This window comes from Nyctereutes procyonoides, unplaced genomic scaffold (assembly GCF_905146905.1).
Source record: "Nyctereutes procyonoides isolate TBG_1078 unplaced genomic scaffold, NYPRO_anot_genome, whole genome shotgun sequence".
Classification (NCBI taxonomy): domain Eukaryota; kingdom Metazoa; phylum Chordata; class Mammalia; order Carnivora; family Canidae; genus Nyctereutes; species Nyctereutes procyonoides.
Window position 1 is genome coordinate 14,403,669 of NW_026575130.1, and position 23,072 is coordinate 14,426,740.

A 23,072-nucleotide genomic window follows, 5' to 3' on the forward strand; every position below is an offset into this window, starting at 1 on the left:
TTTTTTTTTTTTAAAGAAATGTACTTCTTATTTAAATGAAAGTTTAGGAAAACCATAGAAGAGAACTTTTTTTTTTCTTTAAAGTTTTAGGACCAGAGGACCTGGGTGGCTCAGTAGTTGAGCGTGTGTCTTCTTTGGTTCAGGTCATGGTCCCCAGGTCCTGAGATTGGGTCCCGCATAGGGCTCCCTGTGAGGTCCCTCTGCCTGTGTCTCTGCCTCTGTCTCTGTATCTCTCATGAATAAATAAATAAAATCTATCTTAAAAAAAATAAAGTTTGGGGAACTAAATTTTTGTAGTCATCATTTTGGGGATTATACCTTTTCGATATTGCTTTTAATAATGTTCTTTCACTTAACATTTAAAAATTAAACAGGAACCAGTGGTTGCTTAAGCCTGACTTCTTATCATGCATGAAAGTAACTCTCACTTCTCCTTTCTATATATTGAAACAACTATTTTATCATTTACAGATATTCAGAACTGGATGGTTTGCCACAGTAAGAGAAATGAATGTGATACATAAACTTTTGTCTAGTGCTATCAGGTCATATTATTTCTTTTGTCTCCTCTCCTTCCTCTTCTGTTTCCTCCTCCCCTTTCTTCTCTCTCTCTCTTTTTTTTTCATATTGGTTTATTTGATTTTCACTATGGCATTTCACTTTCCTTGTTCCTACAGATTCAGTTTCATAGATGAATTCAATTTCAGAGTTGTATGTGTTCTTAAAGCAGCTTCATTGAGATATAATTCACTGACCATACAATGCACCCATTTAAAATGTACACTTAAATGGTTTTCAGTATATTCACAGAGCTGTGCAGCCATCATCATGACCTAATTTTAGAGCATTTCATTATCCCAAAGAAACTCTATACCCAGATTACTCCCTATTCTCTCAGTCCTTCCCACCCCAGCTCTAGGCACCCCTAATCTGCTTTGTGTGTCTATATATTTGTTCTGCACATTTCCATATGATATATTGGAATCATAAAATATGTGATCTTTTTAGGTTGGCTTCTTTAACTGAGCATAAAGTTTTCAAGGTTCATCCATCTCAAATCATGTATTTGTCATTCTTTTTTATTGCTGAATAATATTCCATTGTATGGATGTACCACATTTTGTTTATCCATTCATCAGTTGATGTACATTGTATTATTCCCACTTTTTGGCTATTTTGAACAATACTGCTGTGAACATTTATATATACATTTTTTTTGTGTGAGCATGTTTTCACTTCTATTAAGTATACACTTAGTAGTGGAATTACTGGGTCAAATGGTGACTGTATGTTTAACATTCCAAGGGACTGCCAAACTGTTTCCCATAGTTTGTAATGACTGCACCATTTTACATTCCCACCAGGAAATGTATGAGGGTTCTAATTTCTCTACATCTTTATCAACATTTATTTTCTCTCTCTTTTTTTTTATCATTTCCCTGGAAATTTGCATTTCCTTTATGGCTAATGATGTTGAGCCTCTTTTCATGTGCTTGTTGGCCATTTGTATATTTTCTTTAGAGAAATTTCCATCAAACCCTTTGCCTATTTTTTAATTGGCTTATCTTTTTGTTGTTAAATGTGCCAGTGTTTATAGCAGCAATGTCCACAATAGCCAAAATATGGAAAGAGCCTAGATGTCCATTGACAGATGTGGTATCTATATCTATATCTGTATCTATACCTATATCTTTCTATCTACACACATACACTGGAACATAACTCAGCCATCAAAAAGGATGAAATCTTGCCATTTGCAGTGATGTGGATAGAACTAGACTGTATTATGCTACATGAAATAAGTCAGAGAAAGACAAATACCATATGATTTCACTCATGAAGTTTAAGAAACAAAACAGATGAACATAGGGGGAGGGAAGTAAAAACAAATGAAGAAAAACAGAGAGGGAAGCAAACCATTAGGGACTCTTAACTATACGGAACAAACTGAGGGTTGCTGGAGAGGAGGTGGGTGGGGGGAGATGGGGTAACTGGGTGATGGACATTAAGGAGGGCACTTGATGCAATGAGCAGTGGCTCTATACATATGCAACTGATGAATCCTAAATTCTATCCTTGAAACTAGTAATATACTATATGTTAAGTAAACTGAATTTAAATAAAAAGTTTTTAGAAGAATTATATGTATGTGAGTATGTATGTATGTATGTATGTATTCTGGATATACTTTTTATCAGATATATGATTTGCAAATATTTTCTCCTAATTTGTAGGTTTTCTTTTTACTTAATTGGTAATATCATTTAAAGCACAAAAGTTTTAAATTTTGATGAAGTCCTTATCAATCTTCTCTTTTATCTCTTGTGCTTTTATTATTGCATCTAAGAAACCATTTTCTAACCTAAGATCACAAAACTTTACTCCTATGCTATGTTGTCGTCCAGTTTTAGCTCTTACATTTAGATCTGTGATCTATTTTGAGTTAATTATTCTACATAGTGTGAGGTGTTCAGGTTCGTTTTTTTTTTTTTTTTTTTGCATGTGGATATCTAATTACCCAAACATCATTTATTGAAAACATTATTCTCTCCCCCCATTGGTTCTCTTGACCCCTCTGTAAAAATAAATTAATGATAAATGTTAAGGTTTATTTTTGGATTCTCAATTTGTTTCCATTGATCTGCCTATCTATTTTATGCCAGTATAAACTGTCCTCTTTACTTATAGCTTTGTAGTAAGTTTCGAAAGCAGGAAGTGTGACTCCACCAACTTTGTTCTTCTTTTCAAGGTTATTTTGACTGTTCTGGGTGCCTTCCATTTATGTATCAGTTTTAGAATCACCTTGCCAGTTTCTGCAAAAGAGTACACTGGAATTTTGATAGGGATTGTGTTGAATCAGTTTGCAAAGTATTGCCATCTTAACAATATGAAGTCTTCTGATCCATGAAAATTTGATGTCTTCTTTCAATATTTTGTAGTTTCAGTATACAAAGTTTATACTTTAAATTTATTCCTAAGCAGTTTATTCTTTTTGTAAATGGAATTTTTTTTACTTATTTTCACATTTTTCATTACTTGTATGTAAAGAGACAGTTGATTTTTGTAGAGTGAACGTATATTCTGCAGCCTTGCAGAACTTATTTATTAACTTTAATAGTTTTTGTGGGGCAGCCCAGATGGCTCTGTGGTTTAGTGCCGCCTTTGGCCCAGGGCGTGATTCTGGAGACCCAGATCAAGTCCCACGTCGGGCTCCCTGCATGGAGCCTGCTTCTCCCTCTCCCTGTGTTTCTGCCTCTCTCTCTCTCTCTCTCTCTCTCTCTCTCTCTGTGTGTGTGTGTGTGTGTCTCTCATGAATAAACAAAATCTTTAAAAAAATAGTTTTTGTGAATCCCTTATGGTTTTCTATATTTAAGAGCATGTCATCTGCAGATGGAATTAGTTCTACTTCTTAGTTCTTTCAATATGGATGCCTTTTATTAACTTTTCTTGGCTAATTGCCCTGGCCAGAACCTCCAGCACAATGGAGGATAGAAATGGTGAGAACAGACATTTTCGTCTCGTTGCTTTTCTTAGGGAGGAAGCTTTTAGCCTTTTCCTGTTTAGTAAGAAGTTAACCATAGGTTTTTCATAAATGCCTTTTATCAGGTTGAGAAGTTCCCTTTTATTCCTAGAAGCTGGCTGAGTGGTTGTATCATAAAAGGAAATTGAATTTTGTCAAATGCTTTCTTTCTTCATCTATTGTAATGATCAAGGTACCTGGGGGTGCCTGAGTGGCTCACTCAGTTAAGTATCCAGCTCTTGATTTCAGTTCAGGTCATAGTCTCAGGGTCATGGATCAAGCCCCACACTGGGCTTTGCACTCAGCACAGAGTCTGCTTGAGTCTTTCTCTTTTCTCCCCCTCCCAATCCCCCAACTCATACGCATGCACACGTGCACTCTCTCTCTCAAAATAAATAGGCTTTTAAAAAGTTATAAAAAATAATCAAATACCTGTAGTTTTTGTTTCCCTTATTACTCATGTAACCACAAAATATTTTAAGACAGTTTCAAAATCTTCCTCAATTTTACCACTTGAACCAAACTATATTTGCTTCCACACAATGAAGTTATTTATGTTGTATTTTTAACTTTAAAAAATAATGTCATAACCTTAGCTCTACCCCTTGTTTTTTTTTCATTACTCCCATATTATGGGGTGGATTTTTTAGGAATACTATTGTTTCAAAATGAAGGAGGATGAAGTTGAGCATCCTGACCCAGGTAGGAATAAGCATTAGAATGGGAAAGAAGGACTGAAAGAAGCAAAATCATTTACTGAGCAGACACTCTTTACCAGAGACCCATTGTTCCACATAATAATAATCTCCACCCCCACCCCCACCCCCTTAACTGAGGCCCAGGAGGAAATCAAGGTACTAGAGTGAGAGTTCTGTCATTATTCCCAGGTAGCAAGTAGCATATCTGTATTCAAATGTTATCTCACACCAGAGCTGAACTATTTTTTTCATACATTTCAGGAGAGTGAGTGCTATAAATTGCTAAATCTTTTTCTTAAATCTATTAGCCTTTCTGTTTACCTTCTGACAATAATGCAGTTTTTGGGAAATGCCTGATGATGTTCAAAGATACTAAACACTATTAAAATAGGAAAGGTGAAATAAGTTCTGTAAATTCTGTTTATTATGAACTCTTGATTTAACGATTACCTCTTTTTTGAGCTACATTGCTTAGCTGAGGATTTGACTTAGGTAATTGGGAAAATAAAAGAAGCCAAAAGAATAACTTTACATAAAACTTGAGTGTTTAGTTAGAGGTTTTTTTCATGTATTTAACAAAAATATTAAAATGTCCCTTACTAGTTTGGTATATATTATTTCTTTGTAAAAATAATAATATTTTCAATAGTCCATTATCAGTATTGCACAATGATTAAAAGCTTGGGCTCTGGAATAAACAGATCTAGATTTGAATACTAGAACTGTCATATACTAGCTATATTGCCTTGGAACAATTAATTTTTTTTTAATTTTAGTGTCCTTATCTATAAATTGGGTTTAGTAGAAGTAAAATACCTTTAGGGTGGGAAGGGAGAGAGAGAGAGAAAAGAGAGGAAGAGAGAAGGGAGAAAGAATGTGTGTGTGTCTATATGCAGATATGCATGTGTGCATGCGATCATGTGTAAAGATTAAGTTAATTTACACATGAAGCACTTAGTGCAGTTCTTGACACATAGCGACAAAGCCTTAAAATGTAAGCTGTTATTATTGTCAATAAAGTCCATTCTAGGAGGATTTGTATGAGTTTTTTTTTTTTTTTAAGATTTTATTTATTTATTCATGAGAGACACAGAGAGACAGAGAGAGAGGCAGAGGGAGAAGCAGGCTCCATGCAGGGAGCCTGATGTGGTACTCGATCCTGGGACTCCAGGATCACTCCCTGAGCTGCAGGCAGATGCTTTAACTGCTGAGCCACCCAGGTGTCCCTGTATGAAGGTTTTATTTTCTTCAAAGGCATCTAGGTTTAAAGAACTAGAGGCTGGAGCTAGACTGTGCCAACTAACTTAAGTTCTTGCACAAATTACTGAACCTTTCTGTGCCTCATATCTAAAATAGAGTGATGATAATACCAACTTGTAGAGTTGTCATGAGGATTAAGTTAGTAATATTCTTAAAACAATTAGAGCCTTATCTGGCACTTTCTAATTCCTTCTGATAACATCGTTACAGCTGAAAATTATAAGACTCTCAAACCATGGCTATCAGAAATTAAAAAGCTTTCCACATAACAGAAGATCAGGTTACCAGTTATGGGATACATTCATATCATTACCAATCAGGGCTGAGAAGCCTAAAGATGTGTTTCAGGCTTTAAAAAGGAAGAAGCATTGAAAGAAGGGAAGCACTGAAAGAAGTAAAGGTGTGTACATCTCAAATGTGTACAAGATGACTGTAAATACTAATACCTCTTTTAAATAAGTTACTGTAGTAATTAGTGTTCTCTGGTGGTAACAGTTTTGGAAAACATATATAATTTGGAAAAACTTCCACATTGAACATGGCTAATGTACACTACTTATATTTTAGTATAAATAAATTCCTAAAGGATAACTTTTTCCTTTAGAAGTGATGGGTCTGGGCATTTCATGGTTTTTTTTTTTTTTTAAGATTTTATTTATTTATTAATGAGAGACCCAGAGAGAGAGAGAGAGAGAGAGAGGCAGAGACAGGCAGAGGGAGAAGGAGGCTCCATGCAGGGAGCCTGACGTGGTACTTGATCCTGTGTTTCCAGGATCACACCCTGGGCCTAAGACAGGCACTAAACTGCTGAGCCACCCAGGGATCCCTTATTTCATGTTTGTAGGGAATTAGAAGTCATATTTTATGAACAAAGATTAATATTTTTAGTTTCCAGGGATTTTTGAGAGTGGGGTAGACTGTTTTTCAAAGTCTTTGTGTAATCTGAATTAAACTGATGTTTTCAGGTGTAGGCAGCAGTTGTCTTATATCTTTTTCAGATGCTAACAGGACATTAAATCATAGGCCTAGAAGCCAGAATCATTGTTTATTTTTCTGTAAAAGGTATACTGCTAACATATACATGGTATTTGTTTTTATTTCTTAGTTTGATCCGATGATCACTTCGTAAAGAGATGACTGAGTGTATAAATTGTGCCTGGCTTTAAAAAAAAAGATTTATTATTAGGGGAAAAGAGTATCATTGTTTGGTTTGTGTCTTCAACTATTTCAAAATTAAACATGTGTATATGTCAAATATATTTAGTAGTAATTGAGAAACAAATGAACAAGTGCTAAAGCGTTTACTGTCTTAATAGTCATATTTTATTCTTGTCAAAGAATTGACAGTTTTAACAGAATACTGATTTCAGTCCATTATTCATTTTTGACAGTTTATTCATTTGAATAGATAAAATGACATTTAAAAATAAACACGATGAATGTTCTAAAAATAGGAATAGTGCTTTGATAGGACAAGACTTTTGATATGAATGCCAAAATGTAACTTTCTAGGCTTGAGTAAGGGAAGGTATAGGTGCCAAATCCTAGTTTTGTGATTCAGTTTTGCACAGGGCTACTCTTTCACCAATAACAAGTATGATGGCAAAAACATCTACCATCAGTGAAATTAGAGTTGCAGAATAAACCTTGAACTCTTTTCCAGTATGCAGAGCACTTTTTGAGTTTGTTAGAAGTGTGTGGAAAAATAGTTTCACTCCTATCTTCCCAATTTGTACCTCTTATTTGTACCTCACTTGAAAGGTTTCATCTAAGGAGGACTGGTCTTACAACAGCAAATTTTCACTTCATCGACAACATCACGCAGGTGGTAATGATGAAATGCTACTTCAGATTGGATTTCATTTCAAACTCCCGGAAAGCACAGATCCATTACAGACATTCAAAGATACCATTTATCTTACTCAGGTAAGCGTTTTCATTCTGGAGTTCAACAGGTTCCTGCAATTAACATAAGGAATCATGTAGATTTTGTAAAAGCCTTATGTGGTGAAAAAATATTCAGGTTTTTATTTCAGTGATTGAGGAATTTATCTTCTTCAAAATAGATAAATGATGACATGTAATACTTGTAACAGTTAATTTTTGGTATTTGTCTTGTCTCTTTTTCAAAGAACAAACAGCTCACAAAGTTCTACAACAAATTGTGCATTAAAATGTTCCCTAACTCAAGATCACTATAAAGTGTTAGTAATTAAAACAATAGCTTTCCCCAAAGATAAAATGGAACAATGGAACACAATAGAGTCCAGAAACAGACTCACGTATAATATAATCACTTGATTGACGGCCATGATGTCACTGCAATCCTGTGGAAAAGGATAGTTTTATCAATAGACAGTACTGCATCAAATGGGTATCATTATAAGAAATCAAATGAACTTTGACTCCATACACAAAAATTAATTTGATCAGTGATCAAAGAATTAACTGTGGAAAGTAAACATATTTTTGTGGCCTTGGCAAAGATATCTTAAACAGGACATAAAAAAACTAACTATGAAAAAAAAAGATAAATTGGACTTCATTAAGATAATGGACTTTTATAAATTAAGATACCATTAAGAGAGAGAAAAGACAAGCCACAGGTTGGGCAATAGTATCTGTAACATATATATCTGATAAAAGATTTGTATTCAGAATAAATAATTTCTGTAAAGTAATAAAAGGATATAACCTACTAAAAAATGTACAAAACCCTTGAACAGTCACTTAACCAGAGAAGATATCCAGAGGTCAGTAAATATGTGAAAATGTGTTCAATTTCATTCTCCATGAAGGGAATGCAAATGAAAATCAGGATAGGATACTCCCACACACAAGGTACACAGTGTCATTTTAGCACAATGGCTAAAATTAAATAGATTGACAATGCCAACTGTTGGTGAGGATGTGCGACAGCTGGAACTTTTAGACATTGTTAGTAGGAATAGAAATTCATTTAACCACTTTGGAAAATTTTATGACAGTTTCTATCCAAGCTAAACATTCGCTTCCTTTGAATCAGCATTTCTACTCCTAGCTATGTACCCAAGAAAAATGAGTACATATGTCTGCCAACAAACATCTAAAATAATGTTCACAACAGCTTTATTCATAATAGCTCCGAATTGGAAAGAGCCTAGATGTTCTTTAACAGAAGGATTTTTAAACTATGGTGTATTTATGTGATAGAATATTCCATAGCAATACAAAAGAATGAACTGCTGATATCAGCATCACTTGGATGAACCTCACAAACATGTTGAGCAAAAGAAACATTGAAGTTTTAGTATAGACAAAATGAATCAAAATGATGGAGAGCAAATTAGTGGCAACCATTCTTGTGGAGAGGATACTGAATTATGGCTAGAAAAGTGCATAAGGAAACTCTCTGGAGTGCTAAAAGAAAGCTTTATACCTTGATCTGGGTGCTGGTTACATGGGTTTACACATATGATAAAATTCATTGAGGCATACACTTAAGATCTCTATATGTTACCTTATGCACCTTATTGGATTATTTTTAAAACAGCTCTATTGAGATATAATTGACATACCATAAAAGTCACTCATTTTAAATGTACGAATAAGGGACTCAGTATATTTATGTAGTCATGCAACCATGACCATAACCCAATTTTAGAACATTTCTTATATCCCCAAAAGATCCCTTGCTCCTATTTGCAGTTACTCCCCTTTCTCACCTTCAGCCCCAGGCAAACATTAATCTGCTTTTTTGTCTGTGTAGATTTTACTTTTCTCAACATTTTATATAACTAGACTTATACAATGTGTGATATTTTGCATCTGGCTTCTTTCAGCTAGCATAACGTTTTTGAAGTTCTTCCATGTTATAGCATGTACCAGTACTTCATTCCTCTTTCTTGCTAAATAGTACCCTGTTGTAATGGATATACAATATTTTATATATCCATTCATCTGTTGGTAGACATTTGGATTATTACCGATTTTTGACTATTATGAATAACACTGCTATGAATATAAGCATACAAATCTTTGTGCACATATTTTCATTTCCTTTGAGTTGAAATACATTACTGAAATTGTTGAGTTATATGACAAATTTATGTTTAACTTTGTAAGAAACCATCAAACTGAATTTTAGGTAATCTTTTCTTCTTAATGTTTCCATTTACTCTTTTTATTTGCCAATTTTATTTTATGAACCTGTGAACTACATACATACCTAAGACTATATTAAAGTTGGGGCACCTGGGTGGCTCTCAGTGGTTGAGTGTCCTCCTTAGGCTCAGGGCATGATCCTGGAATCCTGGGATCAAGTCCCCCATTGAGCTCCCCACAGGGAGCCTGCTTCTCCTTCTGCCTGTGTCTCGGCCTCTCTCTCTATGTGCCTCTCATGAATAAATAGATAAAATCTTAAAAAAAAAAAGAGTATATTATAGTCACTTCTTATTTATCTGATGTTTTTTTCCATACTTATTTCAAGTTCAGAGAGAGAAGGCAGGAGCCTAATCCCAATCATATGAGTTGATCTGAAGTAGATTAGAAGTTTTTGTTAAACATGATCACATTTTAATTTTTGCATCTTAGCACCTAAAAATATGCCAATTTTTATCTAAACTCATGCCTACTCTCATCAGTTTTCTCCTATATAAAAACATTAAAATTCTGGATGGAAGCTGAAGCAGAAAACTGTAAGCCAAAAGAATACTCTTTTTTAGAAGGTGATAAACTGATTAAAAAAATTTTAATGTTTTAACCATAAGCTTATCAGTTAGGGAAGTTTTGCCAGTGTGGTGTAATTTATGAACTTACCTCAGAGAACACAAGCTAAAAGATAAAGTTGATATCTGTCCCTTTTAAAGTGTTGAGTTCATTATTATTAGCTTTTCATAACCAATATTCTGTAAAAGTGTCTCAGTTTTGATACATGAAATAGGCTGATCCTTATTCGTGTCTGCACACACGGGAACCTTTTCAGTTGTTGTTTTTCATGCTGGCTGTCCTTCTCCCAGCTGTTCATTTTATTACTGTTACTTTATTCTGTTTCCTCAAAAACACATTCAGAGAACTGACAAAAATAATTGTTCTTTCTGAACTCATTAGCATTAGTGGTACACAGGAGCTGGGTGTACAAGTGGAATTATTTGTTGCTGGTTTTTGTTAAGGAAGGCTTTCATCTGATAATTTAGCACTGGTGTCTTATAGGCATTGGCTTGGAATTGGATTTGTGTTAGTTCTACCTTAGAACTTTCTGATATACTTACCAGATGGGATCTGAGGTGGAAAAAAAATCAGAATTATGATTTTTTTGTTTTGTTTTTAGTGTTGAATTTTCTTGACTGAAATATAGACAGGGTATGCTAGAATAAAACATTCTTTTCCCCCTTACTACTGTGATTTTAGAACAATCATCTTTGACATGTGCATTAGAAAGAAAAACCTTTCTTTGGTCCATTTTTTTCTGTTCCTGCTTCTACCTTCTCTTCTTTTTCTCATTGTCTGTCATACTATTCTAAAGAACAGAGTAACTGCTTGTATACCACATTTTAAGATGTTCTATAAAGCAATTTTTTTCACCTTTCAGAAAAATCTTAGCTGAGAAAGCTTTGTAGCAAGTTTCTTCACATTTAGATCTTTTCCTTATCTTGTAATAGCAAAAGCATACTCAGTTTGTACTTCTTTAATTCTTCTAATATTCCAAAATAATCTTGCTTCACCTTTCATTCTCCTACCTTATCCTGTTATATTATATTCCAAATAGCCTACTTACCTAGGCCCACTCTCTTAAGCTATGTTGCACAGGCCTCACTGCTTAGTTTGAAGACTGTCTATACTAACACATCTAAACTGTTAGTCAACTTCAGTCTGTCGGTATGGCGTCTTACCAGCCACTGAAAGAGGAAGCTGGGTTATTGACAGTTCTTACTAACCCCTTAGCTTATAGCTCCCTCTAGTGCCTTCATTTATTCTTCACATATTTGTTAAGCATATAATGAGGGCTAGATGCTTGGGAATGTCTTTAAGAGATTCATATTCTTTAGGGATCTATTTTGTCTTCCTGTGTTGCATGTAACTTGATCATAAGAACAACAAAAAAAGTTATACTGTGTTATAGGCTATATATCGATGATACTTGCTACCTTGGGACAGTTATTTCTTTGATAAGCAGCGCTGAGATTTGATAGAAGATCCAAGCTATGCTGAGCTTTTAAGATGGATGGAGTGAGTAAAGGAGGGGAATGATTAATAAAGTGCATTATATACTAACATATTTATATGCAACATGTAATTTAGCAGTCAAGCAATCAATATTCTTTGGGTGTCTAGTAAATGCCTGGCCCTGGGCCATGAGATGCATTGCATATCTTCTCACATAATTCTAACAATATCTCCAAACATCTATATTTTTGTTTTAATTTTATATTTAAACAAGCTCAGAAAGGTTAAGTATTTTGCCCAAGTTCTCAGGCAATGAATGGAGCAAGTTTCTGCCTTTTAAACTACAATATTATATCCTTTCACAGTTGAGATAAGGGAAGTTCTATAGCTACTGAGGTGATTGGTTGGACTATAACATCAATTTTCAGTACTTAAGTAAACCTGACATCAGAAATTTGGCACATTAAAAAAGGCCTTATGGGAACAATAGAGAAATAAACAAAACCAAAAACTTAGTTCCTTGAAATGATCAGCAAAATTGAAAAAACTGTAGCTTGACTGGCCAAGGAAAAAAGAGAGAAGATTCCAATTATGAAATGAGGAATGAAAAAGGGAACACTACTGTTGACCTTAAAGAAAAAAAAAAGATGATTAGAGAATACTGTAAATAATTGTATAACTGAAGTCATTTAATCTGGATGAGATGGCAAATTCATAGAAAGACACAATGAAAACTGACTCAAGAAGAAATAGAAAATCTAAGTAGGTCTATGACCACTAAACAGACTGATTAGTAATAAAAAATTGTCCTCTACAAAGATGACCTCACTAATGAGTTCTAAAAAAAATGTTTAAAGAAGAATTAACACCATCTTTCACAAATTCTTCCCAAAGAACAGAAGGGAAAACGTTTCATAACTCATTCTGTGAAACCATTTTTATTCTGTTGCTAAAACCAAAGACATATAAGAAAAGCAAACAAGAGACTAATATCTTTTATGAATATAGACAGAAAGAAATCTTCAACAGAATACTAACAATCTAAATCCAGCAGCATATAAAAAGGTTTATAAACTATAATCAAGTGGGATTTATCCCAGAATGTAAGATTGGTTCAACATATGAAAGTAAATCAATGTAATATGCCATATTAATAAAGGAAAAATAGCTACATGATTATTTCAATAGATGAAGAAAAATCATTAGACAAAACACCCTTTTGTGACAAAAAAAAAAAAAACACAACTTTTTAACAAGTTAGGACAAGAAGGGATTTCCTCAACCTGAGAAGAGCACCTATGAAGAACCTACAGCTAATATATTATAGTGAAAAATTTCTCCCTAAGATCAGGAACAAGACAAGGATGCCTGCTCTTGCCACTTCTATTCAAGAGTGTACTGGAGATTCTAGTCAAAACAGTTAGGCAAGGAAATCAAATAAAAGTCATCCAAATTGGAAAGGAAGAAGTAACACTATCTCTGTCTGGAGATGACATAATTTTATATAGAAAAGCTTTAAAAATCCACCTAAAATACCTATGAGAACTAATAAGTTAATTCAGCAACTTTGCACGATATAAGATCAATTTACAAATATCAGCTGTATTCTAAGCATCTAAGCATGAACAATTTGAAAATGAAATTAAATAATTACATTTACAATAGTATCAAAAAGAGTAAAATATTTTTTAATGTTTTTAACCAAAGAGATGCAGGACTTGCACTGTGAAAATTACAAAACATTATTGAGAGAAATTAAAGAAATGGAAAGACATGGATTGGAAGACTTAAGATTATTAAGATGGCAAGGCTCCCCAAATTGATCCACAGATTCAACATAATCCCTATCAAAATTCCTACTACCATTTTCAGAGAAATGGGAAAATGATCCTAAAATTCATATGGAAATGCAAGAATAGTTAAAATATTCCAGAATAGTTAAAATATCTGGAAAAAACAAATTTGGAAGAGCCCTGGGTGGCGCAGCGGTTTGGCGCCTGCCTTTGGCCCAGGGCATGATCCTGGAGACCTGGGATCGAATCCCACGTCAGGCTCCCGGTGCATGGAGCCTGCTTCTCCCTCTGCCTGTGTCTCTGCCTCTCTCTCTCTCTCTCTCTGTATGACTATCGTAAATAAAAAAAAAAAAAAAATTAAAAAAAAAAAAAAAAGGAAGAGCCAGACATCCTACTTTCAAAACTTAACTACAAAGCTACAGCAATTAAGATAGTGTGGTATTGACCTAAGGCCAGACATTAGATTGATTGAATAGAATTGAGAGTCCAGAAATAAACACCTAAGTCTATGGTCAACAAATTTTCTACAAGGGTTCCAAAACAATGAAAGGATAAAAAAAAATAGTGTTTTGGACAAATGATGCCAGAACAAATGGATATCCACATATAAAAAAATTAATTTGGACCTCTACCTCACACAATATATAAGAATTCACTTAAAATGGATGAAAGATCTAAATGTAAGTGCAAAGTCATAAAATGTCCAGAATAGGCAAATCCATAGAGTCAGAAGAAAGTAAATGAGTGGTTTCCAGATGCAGAGGAGAGGGGAGAATGAGAAGTTGCTTTAACCAGTATAGTACAGTGTTTCCTTATGGGGTGATAACATTCTGGAATTAGGTAGTGATGAAAATGCACAATCTGTGATTTTACTAAAGACCAATGAATTGGAAACTACAAGGGTGAACTGTATATTATGAATTGTATCAATTTGAAACATGGCTTCGTTGGAAGATTCTTATTGTCAGGATAATTTTAAGTAAATAAAGAATATAAATTACATTCTGTCAGGAGGGCTTCCAGGGGTAAAGGGTGTGATTTTAGGGAGTGTAGCCCACCTACAGCTCTGTCATTCTGGAGGACAGGGATAATGGGTTTTTGTAAACAGCTAGCAATCTCCATCCCAGTGGCAAAGCTGGAATTGGAACCTAGGTCTTGGTGTCCTGGTCCAATTTCTTTTTACCCTACCATCTGTTTCTCCAAGGAGACTGATTTCATAAGTGTAATCAAGCAAGCTGCTGAAAATAGACTTTTTTGAAACTAAAATAAGATTTGTCTGCTAAGAGTGGGACTGAGTAGCCTAGGAAATGACTAAGCATTTATTCTTCTTATATGTAAAGATTGTCCTCTTTAGGGAAGGTTGCATGGTGTATAAATACAGGTAAATTTTTAAAGGGAAAGAGGCAGTACCAGAAATTTTCCAGGGAAGTGGGATTGTACAACATCCCTTTAAGAAGGGTAGTGGGCAATGGCCTTCTGTATTTTTATGAACAAAAGTGTCATTCATTACCCTCAACTGGCACCTACTGGTTTGGGTAAACCCAGATCCATGATATTGGCATGGCACCAACTGCTGTGGAGTGTACTGCACTGTGCTAGAGCCCAGAGTGCTCAAGAGTCTTGATTATTCTCTTTCCCACCAAGTTCAGATATGATAGGCCACTAGTTAGGGCTTGCCTAGTGCCCTGTTCTTTCATTGCTAGCAAGGGGTAGGAATCCTGCATGCATGTAAAAAAAATTAAGTTTAAAAATCCTAAAAGATTATTAATATTTACCTATTAAGGCAGAAAAGATAAATTACAGTGAGGAGGTTGTTAGGTATACAAAAATAAATATATCTTGCAAATAATTCTGAAAATTGAAATAGAGACTTAAAAATCAAATGTTTGTGGGGTCTAGGAAGGTAATTTAAATGGATAGGAGTATGATTATTGGGAACTGTGACAAAATGGAATATATAGGCCCTGGCTTAAGACATTAAACAACATCCAAACAAGAAACAAAAAAACACCCACCTCCAAAAAACCAAAACCCAAAACCACCCACCTTTGTGGACCAATTAAAATCTGTGTGAGGCAAAGGTCAGCTTAGAGACCACCAGTTTAGTTTAATAGCAGCCTCATGACTGGAACCTAGTATAGCAATATGCAGCAAGGAGTTTAACATTTGTCATATGTTCTTACCAAAAGAAACAACACAAGAACATAAAATGTTCTTAGCTCTTACACTGAAAGAAAAAACTGGAAACCATTCAAAAGCCCAATAATTGGAGAATGATGAATCACACTGTGGTATAACTGTATAACCATTTAAAGTACAGAGATGCTAGCTAGTGCCAGGGCATGGAAATGTACACATGTGAAAACTAAATGAGAATAAAATACTAAATGTATATGCTGCAAATATGTGTTCACAAAGGTTGGAAAGAATTTGGAGCAATGTAAATAATTCGATGCTGCTGAGATTTTTTTTTTTTCCTGAAAAAAAGCTTCAGTGAAGAAAAAGAAAAACACAGGTCACCTCTACCTCTATCCATAAAATATGTAGTTGTCCTCTGGATTAGGTCTAACTAAGTGCAACCATGACTGTTTAATAGATTATGGGTTTGTCTTAGAAGTTTTTCATTTTTGCCTGAAATAGATAACTTAATTTCCTAGTCTGATATACACTGGAAGAGCTTGTTGACTTATGTAGAAGACAGGTAAAGAGTCATGTAAGTAAATGTAAACTTTAAACAGTAATAAGTGCTAAGAAGGAGAGGTGAGCAATGTTAGGAGTGTGGATAGCAGGGGAAAGAGGCCTAGCTGAGGAGTGATGACTGGCCTCAAAAAAGAGGAAAGAGAAAAAGAGGGCAGAAGCTGGCAGCCAGAGGGGACCCATGTGGTGAGCAGAGAATGCAGAAGAGCTGAAAGGTCAAGGTGGCCTGAGCATGGAGAGCCAGAAGCAATGGACTGGAGGCCAGTGAGATGCAGGGGTCAGACCTGGGAAGGTCTTGGTGGTGAGCTTGAGCCCTGCGTTGGGCTTTGTGCTCAGTGTGGAGTCTGCTTGAGAATCTGTCCCTCTGCCTCTCCCCCGCTCACACTCTCTAAAATAAAATAAATAAAATCTTCACAAAAAAAAAAGTGTATGATAACAGCAGCAATGAAAGAATGAGTTTTCAATGATGTTGCCAATAATTAAGAGTCCTTCAAAAAAAAAAAAAAGTCCTGCATGAACTTCTTTACTGCCTCTTCAATAGGAACTAAATTCACTTGTCTCATTGCATTCATAAGAATTTTTACGTTATCTTATCTAAAGTCATAAGAACAATTGCTTAAATAAAAAAGGGGTTAGGGATTGACAGTATCACACGCATAATGTCACTTTCCCTGTAGAATTTTTTCTAATAAAACTTTTTTCCTTAGTAGCTATGAATACATTTTTAAAACCCATCACTATGAAAAAAAAATTAGTGTTAGACTATATGTGTCATTTACTCTGGAATAAAAGTGTTTTCCATCATTGCCTACACTATCATTAGCAAGGTACCTTTTATACCGTCCTATTTCCTCCATCACCCAGTGTTACGATAAACGAAACACTAAGACTCCCAAACAAATCAGCCGTTGTAGACAACACTCTTGTCGTGCTGAGGGTCTAGTTCCAGTTCTAGTATAATAATGGTAGCTGTAACGCTAATCAGGTTCCCTAATTTATACAACCTGCTTTAAAAAACACCCAAAGCCTGCAGTTTTCTCAGATCCAGACACTAAGGTCAAACCGTAACACCTGTGCTTCAATGTTTTCCCCTGAATCAGGTGATGCAGGCCCAGTGTGTCAAAGTAGAGACCGAATTCTATCGGCGCAGCCGCAGTGAGATAGTGCGTGGGCAAGGATACACCATGGGCGCCCTTTATTGGCAGCTGAATGACATCTGGCAGGCTCCTTCCTGGGCTTCTCTAGGTAAGTGTTGCGGCATTCTTTGTGTGCGTGTGAGAGAGAAAGCAATTCCCGTGCAGAGAGGCACTGAGAACGCTGGGAGCCTGAGGGGTCAGATTAATCCGAGTGGGGTTCACAGGGGTCCTCCTGCAGCCTGTGAACTGGGGCCCGGCCACCCCGCCCACCTGCCTGGTCTCCCCAGGAGCCTTAGAGGCAGCTTAGTTTGAGTTCTGGGCTGTGCAAAGTCATAAAAGCAGGCTAATGAAGAGGGTTGATTCATGCATGTAGATCTCAGCCATGTGTCTTATAATTATTGCTGAACATTTCTAATTTAATTAGGAAGACTTTCCAGGCAAAAGAAGCATTCATTTAAGCCTCTCTTCCTCTATTTAGAAGAATTCAACCAAGTGGAAGGCTGGCCCAGCTGACTGTTAATATGTCCTTTCCCTTTAGGTCCATAAGGTCATCTTTATTTTTGCCCTGTTCATCTCTTGGGGGGGGGGGGGGTAGGTAGTGGAGTCAGAAATCTACGTAGGAAGGGTTATCCGTTGCAGCAGTTCAATTGGCAATAGGAAGATGACTGGCATGGTGCCTGCAGTGTGAATTATTCTATTTTAGTATTTTTTTAAAATTAAGGAGTAATAATCTTTGACATTCACTAGCGGTGATTTGAAGCAAAGGTCAGTTAATGTTAACAAGAATTTTGACTCAAAAGTGAGGCAAAGCCATAAAGTGAAAAAGCCCCTTTGCTGAGTGAGGCTCTCAAACTAGCTGTGGACACAAATCCAAAGGAGTCCGTTACCCGTGTGCTTGGGTCAGTGTGCCGAATCACCTCTTGCAGTAAATTGGAGTTTTGATCAAATTTCTCTGACCAAACTCTTTATTGACAGCAACCAGATGAAAGAATATTGAATGAGAATCAGGGGTAGACTGAGGGGAGTAGGCTTTCTGGGATGCTTAAAACCGGACAAAGAGATATCATTCAGAAACATTGGACCCTAACCCTGCCATCTTGTATGTGGATGAGGTCGTGGAAGCAGAGTTTGGTTTGACAACTGGGAGAGCCCAGTCTTTGTAAATCTTTCCTTAAATGACTGTACTGAGATGATTTTAATGAATCCTTTAGAAAGGGTGAGTAAACCCAAGTATAGGAGTATGATGGCAGAGCAAGCATTCATTGTCTAAAGTCTCGCAGGACAGTGTCTCTGTGGAGAGGGTCACCATCTTCTTGTAGTTGTTACAGGAAACAGGTGCCAGGGAGAAGGTGTGACAAGGTATGTTATGTCTGTTCCTGCTCTGGGCAGCCGCATAGCCTCTGTTTGATTCTACTTCGTTGGTTCAATGAATCTGGTGCTTATAGTGTATGCAGGTGGGGTGGGGAAGGTATGTGTCACCTCTTCTCCTCTGAAATGGTGCTGCTTGGAATCTATAGATTCTTATATATTTCTTTTTAAAAAATTAGTCTCATTTTTAGTTAGAATTTTACAAATACAGGGATCCCTGGGTGGCGCAGCGGTTTGGCGCCTGCCTTTGACCCAGGGCGCGATCCTGGAGACCCGGGATCGAATCCCACGTCGGGCTCCCAGTGCATGGAGCCTGCTTCTCCCTCTGCCTGTGTCTCTGCCTCTCTCTCTCTCATTCTATGTGACTATCATAAATAAATAAAAATTAAAAAAAAAGAATTTTACAAATACAGAAATCCACCTGGACATTTTATTTTGCTTGGCTCATAAACTCGGACAGTTACAGAGCTAGTGGAAAAGCCAGAAATCACATAGCATTTTTAGAGCTGATTATGCAGGGTATTATATTGACATCTATACTTTGTCACTGATTAGTAACTAGTATGTGTATCAGTGAGACCTTGTGCTTCAATTGCTGTTCTCCTATATTCTATGTGTGGCCATGAAGCTGGAGCCGTGCATGTGAAATCTCTTCTCCTGTAATGGGTATCACACGTGAGTGTATATAAATTTCCTCAGGTCTGAGCCATCTTCCATTTATGGGAAAACTTTCCAAATACAGTTGATGCTTGAACAACATGAGATTGAACTGTGCAGGTCCACTAATATGCAGATTTTTAGGGTAAATATAGTACAGTACTGTAAATGCATTTTGTCTTCCTTCTGACTTTCATAATATTTTCTTTAGCTTGCTCTGTTGTAAGAATACAATATAGAATACATATAACAGGCAAAATATGTGTTAATTGACTATTTCTGTTATCTGTAAGGCTTGATCAACAGTAAGATATTAGTAGTTAAGTTTTGGGGGAGTCAAAAGTTTCTTGTGGGTTTTTGACTGCATGGAGGTTGGTACCCCAATCCCATTTTCAAGGTCAGTTTTATAAGTTCTAGTTCATTTTATAGATCTGATATGAAAGGCCTCTCCAATAGTAAGGGTTGCAGTTGAAATTTTGGAAAGCCTGAAGAAATTGGTTCTATCTGAACTTCAAACCACATTTGTCCATCTCGACAGCTTGCACTGTGAATTCTGGACGTGATACTCCCTCCACACCACACCTCCTCACCCCCTCACCCTCCTCCTCCTCCTCCCTACCATCTCTCTGGAAGTTGTTCCGTGATGCAGTACTTTGTGGGAAAGATCTTTTTGAAATAGAGGCATGTTAGCATATTTTTTGATTTGTGGGTTTAGCATACTAGACCTGCCAACAGGGCACAGAATTCAGAGGTTCTTCAAAGCTTCTAATTGTATCTGAGCAACTGTCATTAATTGTCATCTCTTTGGATGTGCTCCTCCAGGCTGACTTGCCAATAGTATTCGTGACAATAGTTGTTTTATTTCACTCAGAGGCTTTTGTGCTCATGAAAAAGGAAGGAAAGTTTGAGTGCTAATTAATGCTTTCTGTTATTTTTTTAATTGTTTTATTTTTCCAAGTGTGTTTATTTTTTTTCAGATGTACCATACAGTAATTAGACATTTCTATACAAGATGCTCACCATAAGTGTAGTTACCGTCTATCACCATACAAAGTTATTATAACATTACTATGTTCTTTTCAACTTATTTTTTGTATTTTTAAAAGATTTATTTATTATTTCATTTTTTAAATATTTTTTTAATTTTTTTATTTATTTATGATAGGCACACAGTGAGAGAGAGAGAGGCAGAGACACAGGCAGAGGGAGAAGCAGGCTCCATGCACCGGGAGCCCGACGTGGGATTCGATCCCGGGTCTCCAGGATCGCGTCCTGGGCCAAAGGCAGGCGCCAAACCGCTGCGCCACCCAGGGATCCCTATTATTTCATTTTTAAAAAGATTTTTGTTCATTCATGAGACAGAGAGAGAGAGAGAGAGAGAGAGGCAGAGACCTAGGCAGAGGGAGAAGTAGGCTCCCTGTGGGGAGACCAATCCAGGACTTGATCCCAGGATGTCAGGATTATGCCCTGAGCCAAAGGCAGACACTCAACCACTGAGCCACCCAGGCATCCCTAAAAGACTTTATTTATCTGAGGAAGAGAGTGAGTGTATGTGAACGGGGGGAGGGACAGTGAGACAGAGAGATAAAGAGAGAGAAAGGGGAGAATCTCCAGCAGCAGACTCTGCACTGAGCTGAGACATGGGGCTTGATCTCACAACCCTGAGATCATGACCTGGGCTGAAGTCGAGACAGATGTTTAACTGACTGAGCCCCCTGGGCACCCCCTCCCTGTAACTCTTATAAATGAATACTTATTATTTATACAATTGTGATATTTTCTTACAGTTACAAATATATGTAATACTTTTACTGCCCTGCAACTGATTTCCCTCTTCATCTGCATGTAGTAGAAAAGCGTATTGGTATATTGAGCTCTTGGAAGCCGAATTATGCATGAGAAAGTGCTGCCTAGGAGTCAAGTCTGGGCTCAGAGTACGGCCTGTGGCACGTTTGATTTAACTGCTTGAGCCTCTCCTTCCTCTTTGTGAAATGGGTGTTAATGCTGATCTCACCCAGATGTGAGCGTGCCATGAGGTAATGTCCCAAATGCCCCCGAAGCCTCAGTGAACATGGGTTCCTGCTCCTGTTGATTCTCTCTGCTTGCTCAGTCCCTAGAATCATGACAAGTCAGACATAGCTGGCCCATGGGCAAGATGCCCCTGACCACTTGACCCTACCCATCTCTTAACTTGCCTATTTTTAGAGTACGGAGGAAAGTGGAAGATGCTTCATTACTTTGCTCGGCATTTCTTCGCCCCACTGCTGCCAGTGGGTTTTGAGGATCAAGACCTGTTTTTCATCTATGGTGTGTCAGACCTGGGCTCTGACTGTAAGGCGAAGCTCACTGTAAGTTGCTTGCTTGGAGGATTTTTCTCTCTAAGGCAGAGGGAGAGGTTTTTTTTTTGTTGTTGTTTTTTTTTTATTCCGTAGTTATTTGGTTGTGTTTCTTTTGGGAAAAAGAAAAGATAAATTAATTTGTATTGAAGTATTTCTAGTGCCTGTGGCAGAAAACAGGCTGTCCTTGGACTCAGAATACTTGTATATTCAGGGTAAAACTCTACCATTAAAAAAAATTAAAAATAAAGAAAACTCTGCCATTTATCCTCTGACCTTAAGGTGTAATGCCTGGTGACTTGTTTTCCTCATCTGTGAATATCATATCTTCATTCATCATCCTAATTTAAAGGGTTTCAATGGGTAGTGAATAAAATAATGAGAGGAAAGCAAATGATGATAAACTGTAAAGTGCCACTAAGATATAAGGTTACATAATCACAAGAAGCTAGAAATACCCTAAACTTGACAGAAAGAAATCCTTAAAAAATGGTTTGTTAAAGTGAAAATCTGTAAAAGCATTCAGAATGTCTATGGAAAAAATACACCTGTATTTAAAATAATGCAAGGCAAGAAAAGGGGGTCTAAACTCAGAGAGTCTCAGGCTACAGTTCGGGGGACACTGCAAATAGGTCACGGTTATGGAATAAGGACAGTGCACCAGGTCCTGCGTCTTCCATGGATTACTTTATTTTATCCTCAAAACAGCCTGTGAAATTAGTGCTGTTATTATTCTCATTTTACATGGAAGAAGGGAGCCTTTGAGAAGTTGAGTAACTTGGTCCATTACAAAACTAGTACTAAGTGGGGCTGGGGTTAAACCCACGGTTCAGTCTCTTAACTAGTTCTGCTCTTCTTTCACCTGTTATTCTCTTTTAAAAAAATAGTAACCAAGAATGTTTGCTTTTGCTCTGTCTTGTTTCTCCCAGGTGAGAATCCACACGTGGAGTTCCCTGGAGCCCTTGTGCTCCTCTGAGACGGAGTATTTTGTCATGAAAGCAGGGAAAGCTGTTCTCCTCTATGAGGAGTTTGTGCCTATATTGTTGGAGAATTGTGGGAATTGTACACGCCAGAGCTGTGTGGTTTCCTTTTACCTTTCAACTGACAGCCAACTATCAAGCCCAACCAACTATCACTTCCTGTCCTCACTGAGTGAGACCGTGGGGCTCCACAAGGCGCACATCACTGTAAGTGATTACATCACTGTAAGTACTGGTGGGCTTGGGGTCACAGTGGCCCCTGCCAAGCTGTCCTACTCCTGGGGCAGGTACATGACATCCTGCATTTTGCAGGATTTTTCCTTGGTGCTGAGTTTACCTAGGACCTGGGGAATATTAGTCTCTTCCCGCTAGAAGCAAAACCCAAATGACTTTTTTTCTAATTCAGTGTTTGTCAAAGTTTAGGGTTCCTGCCACTCTTGCTGTCCCTTGACCCCTGCACAGTGGGCTGGAGGAGAGCAGGAA

General features: G+C 36.8%; 1 protein-coding gene across 2 annotated transcripts in view; it reads left to right on the plus strand.

The window, feature by feature from the left end:
• The window catches only part of MANBA (mannosidase beta), a 113,086-nt gene that overhangs the window by 85,174 nt on the left and 4,840 nt on the right, over nucleotides 1–23,072 (plus strand). For both annotated transcript variants that reach the window (XM_055342538.1, XM_055342539.1), the window contains exons 13-16: nucleotides 7,240–7,404; nucleotides 17,213–17,357; nucleotides 21,479–21,621; nucleotides 22,539–22,796. In XM_055342538.1, coding sequence (XP_055198513.1) covers nucleotides 7,240–7,404; nucleotides 17,213–17,357; nucleotides 21,479–21,621; nucleotides 22,539–22,796 — 711 coding nt within the window. The remainder of the gene's footprint in view (nucleotides 1–7,239; nucleotides 7,405–17,212; nucleotides 17,358–21,478; nucleotides 21,622–22,538; nucleotides 22,797–23,072) is intronic.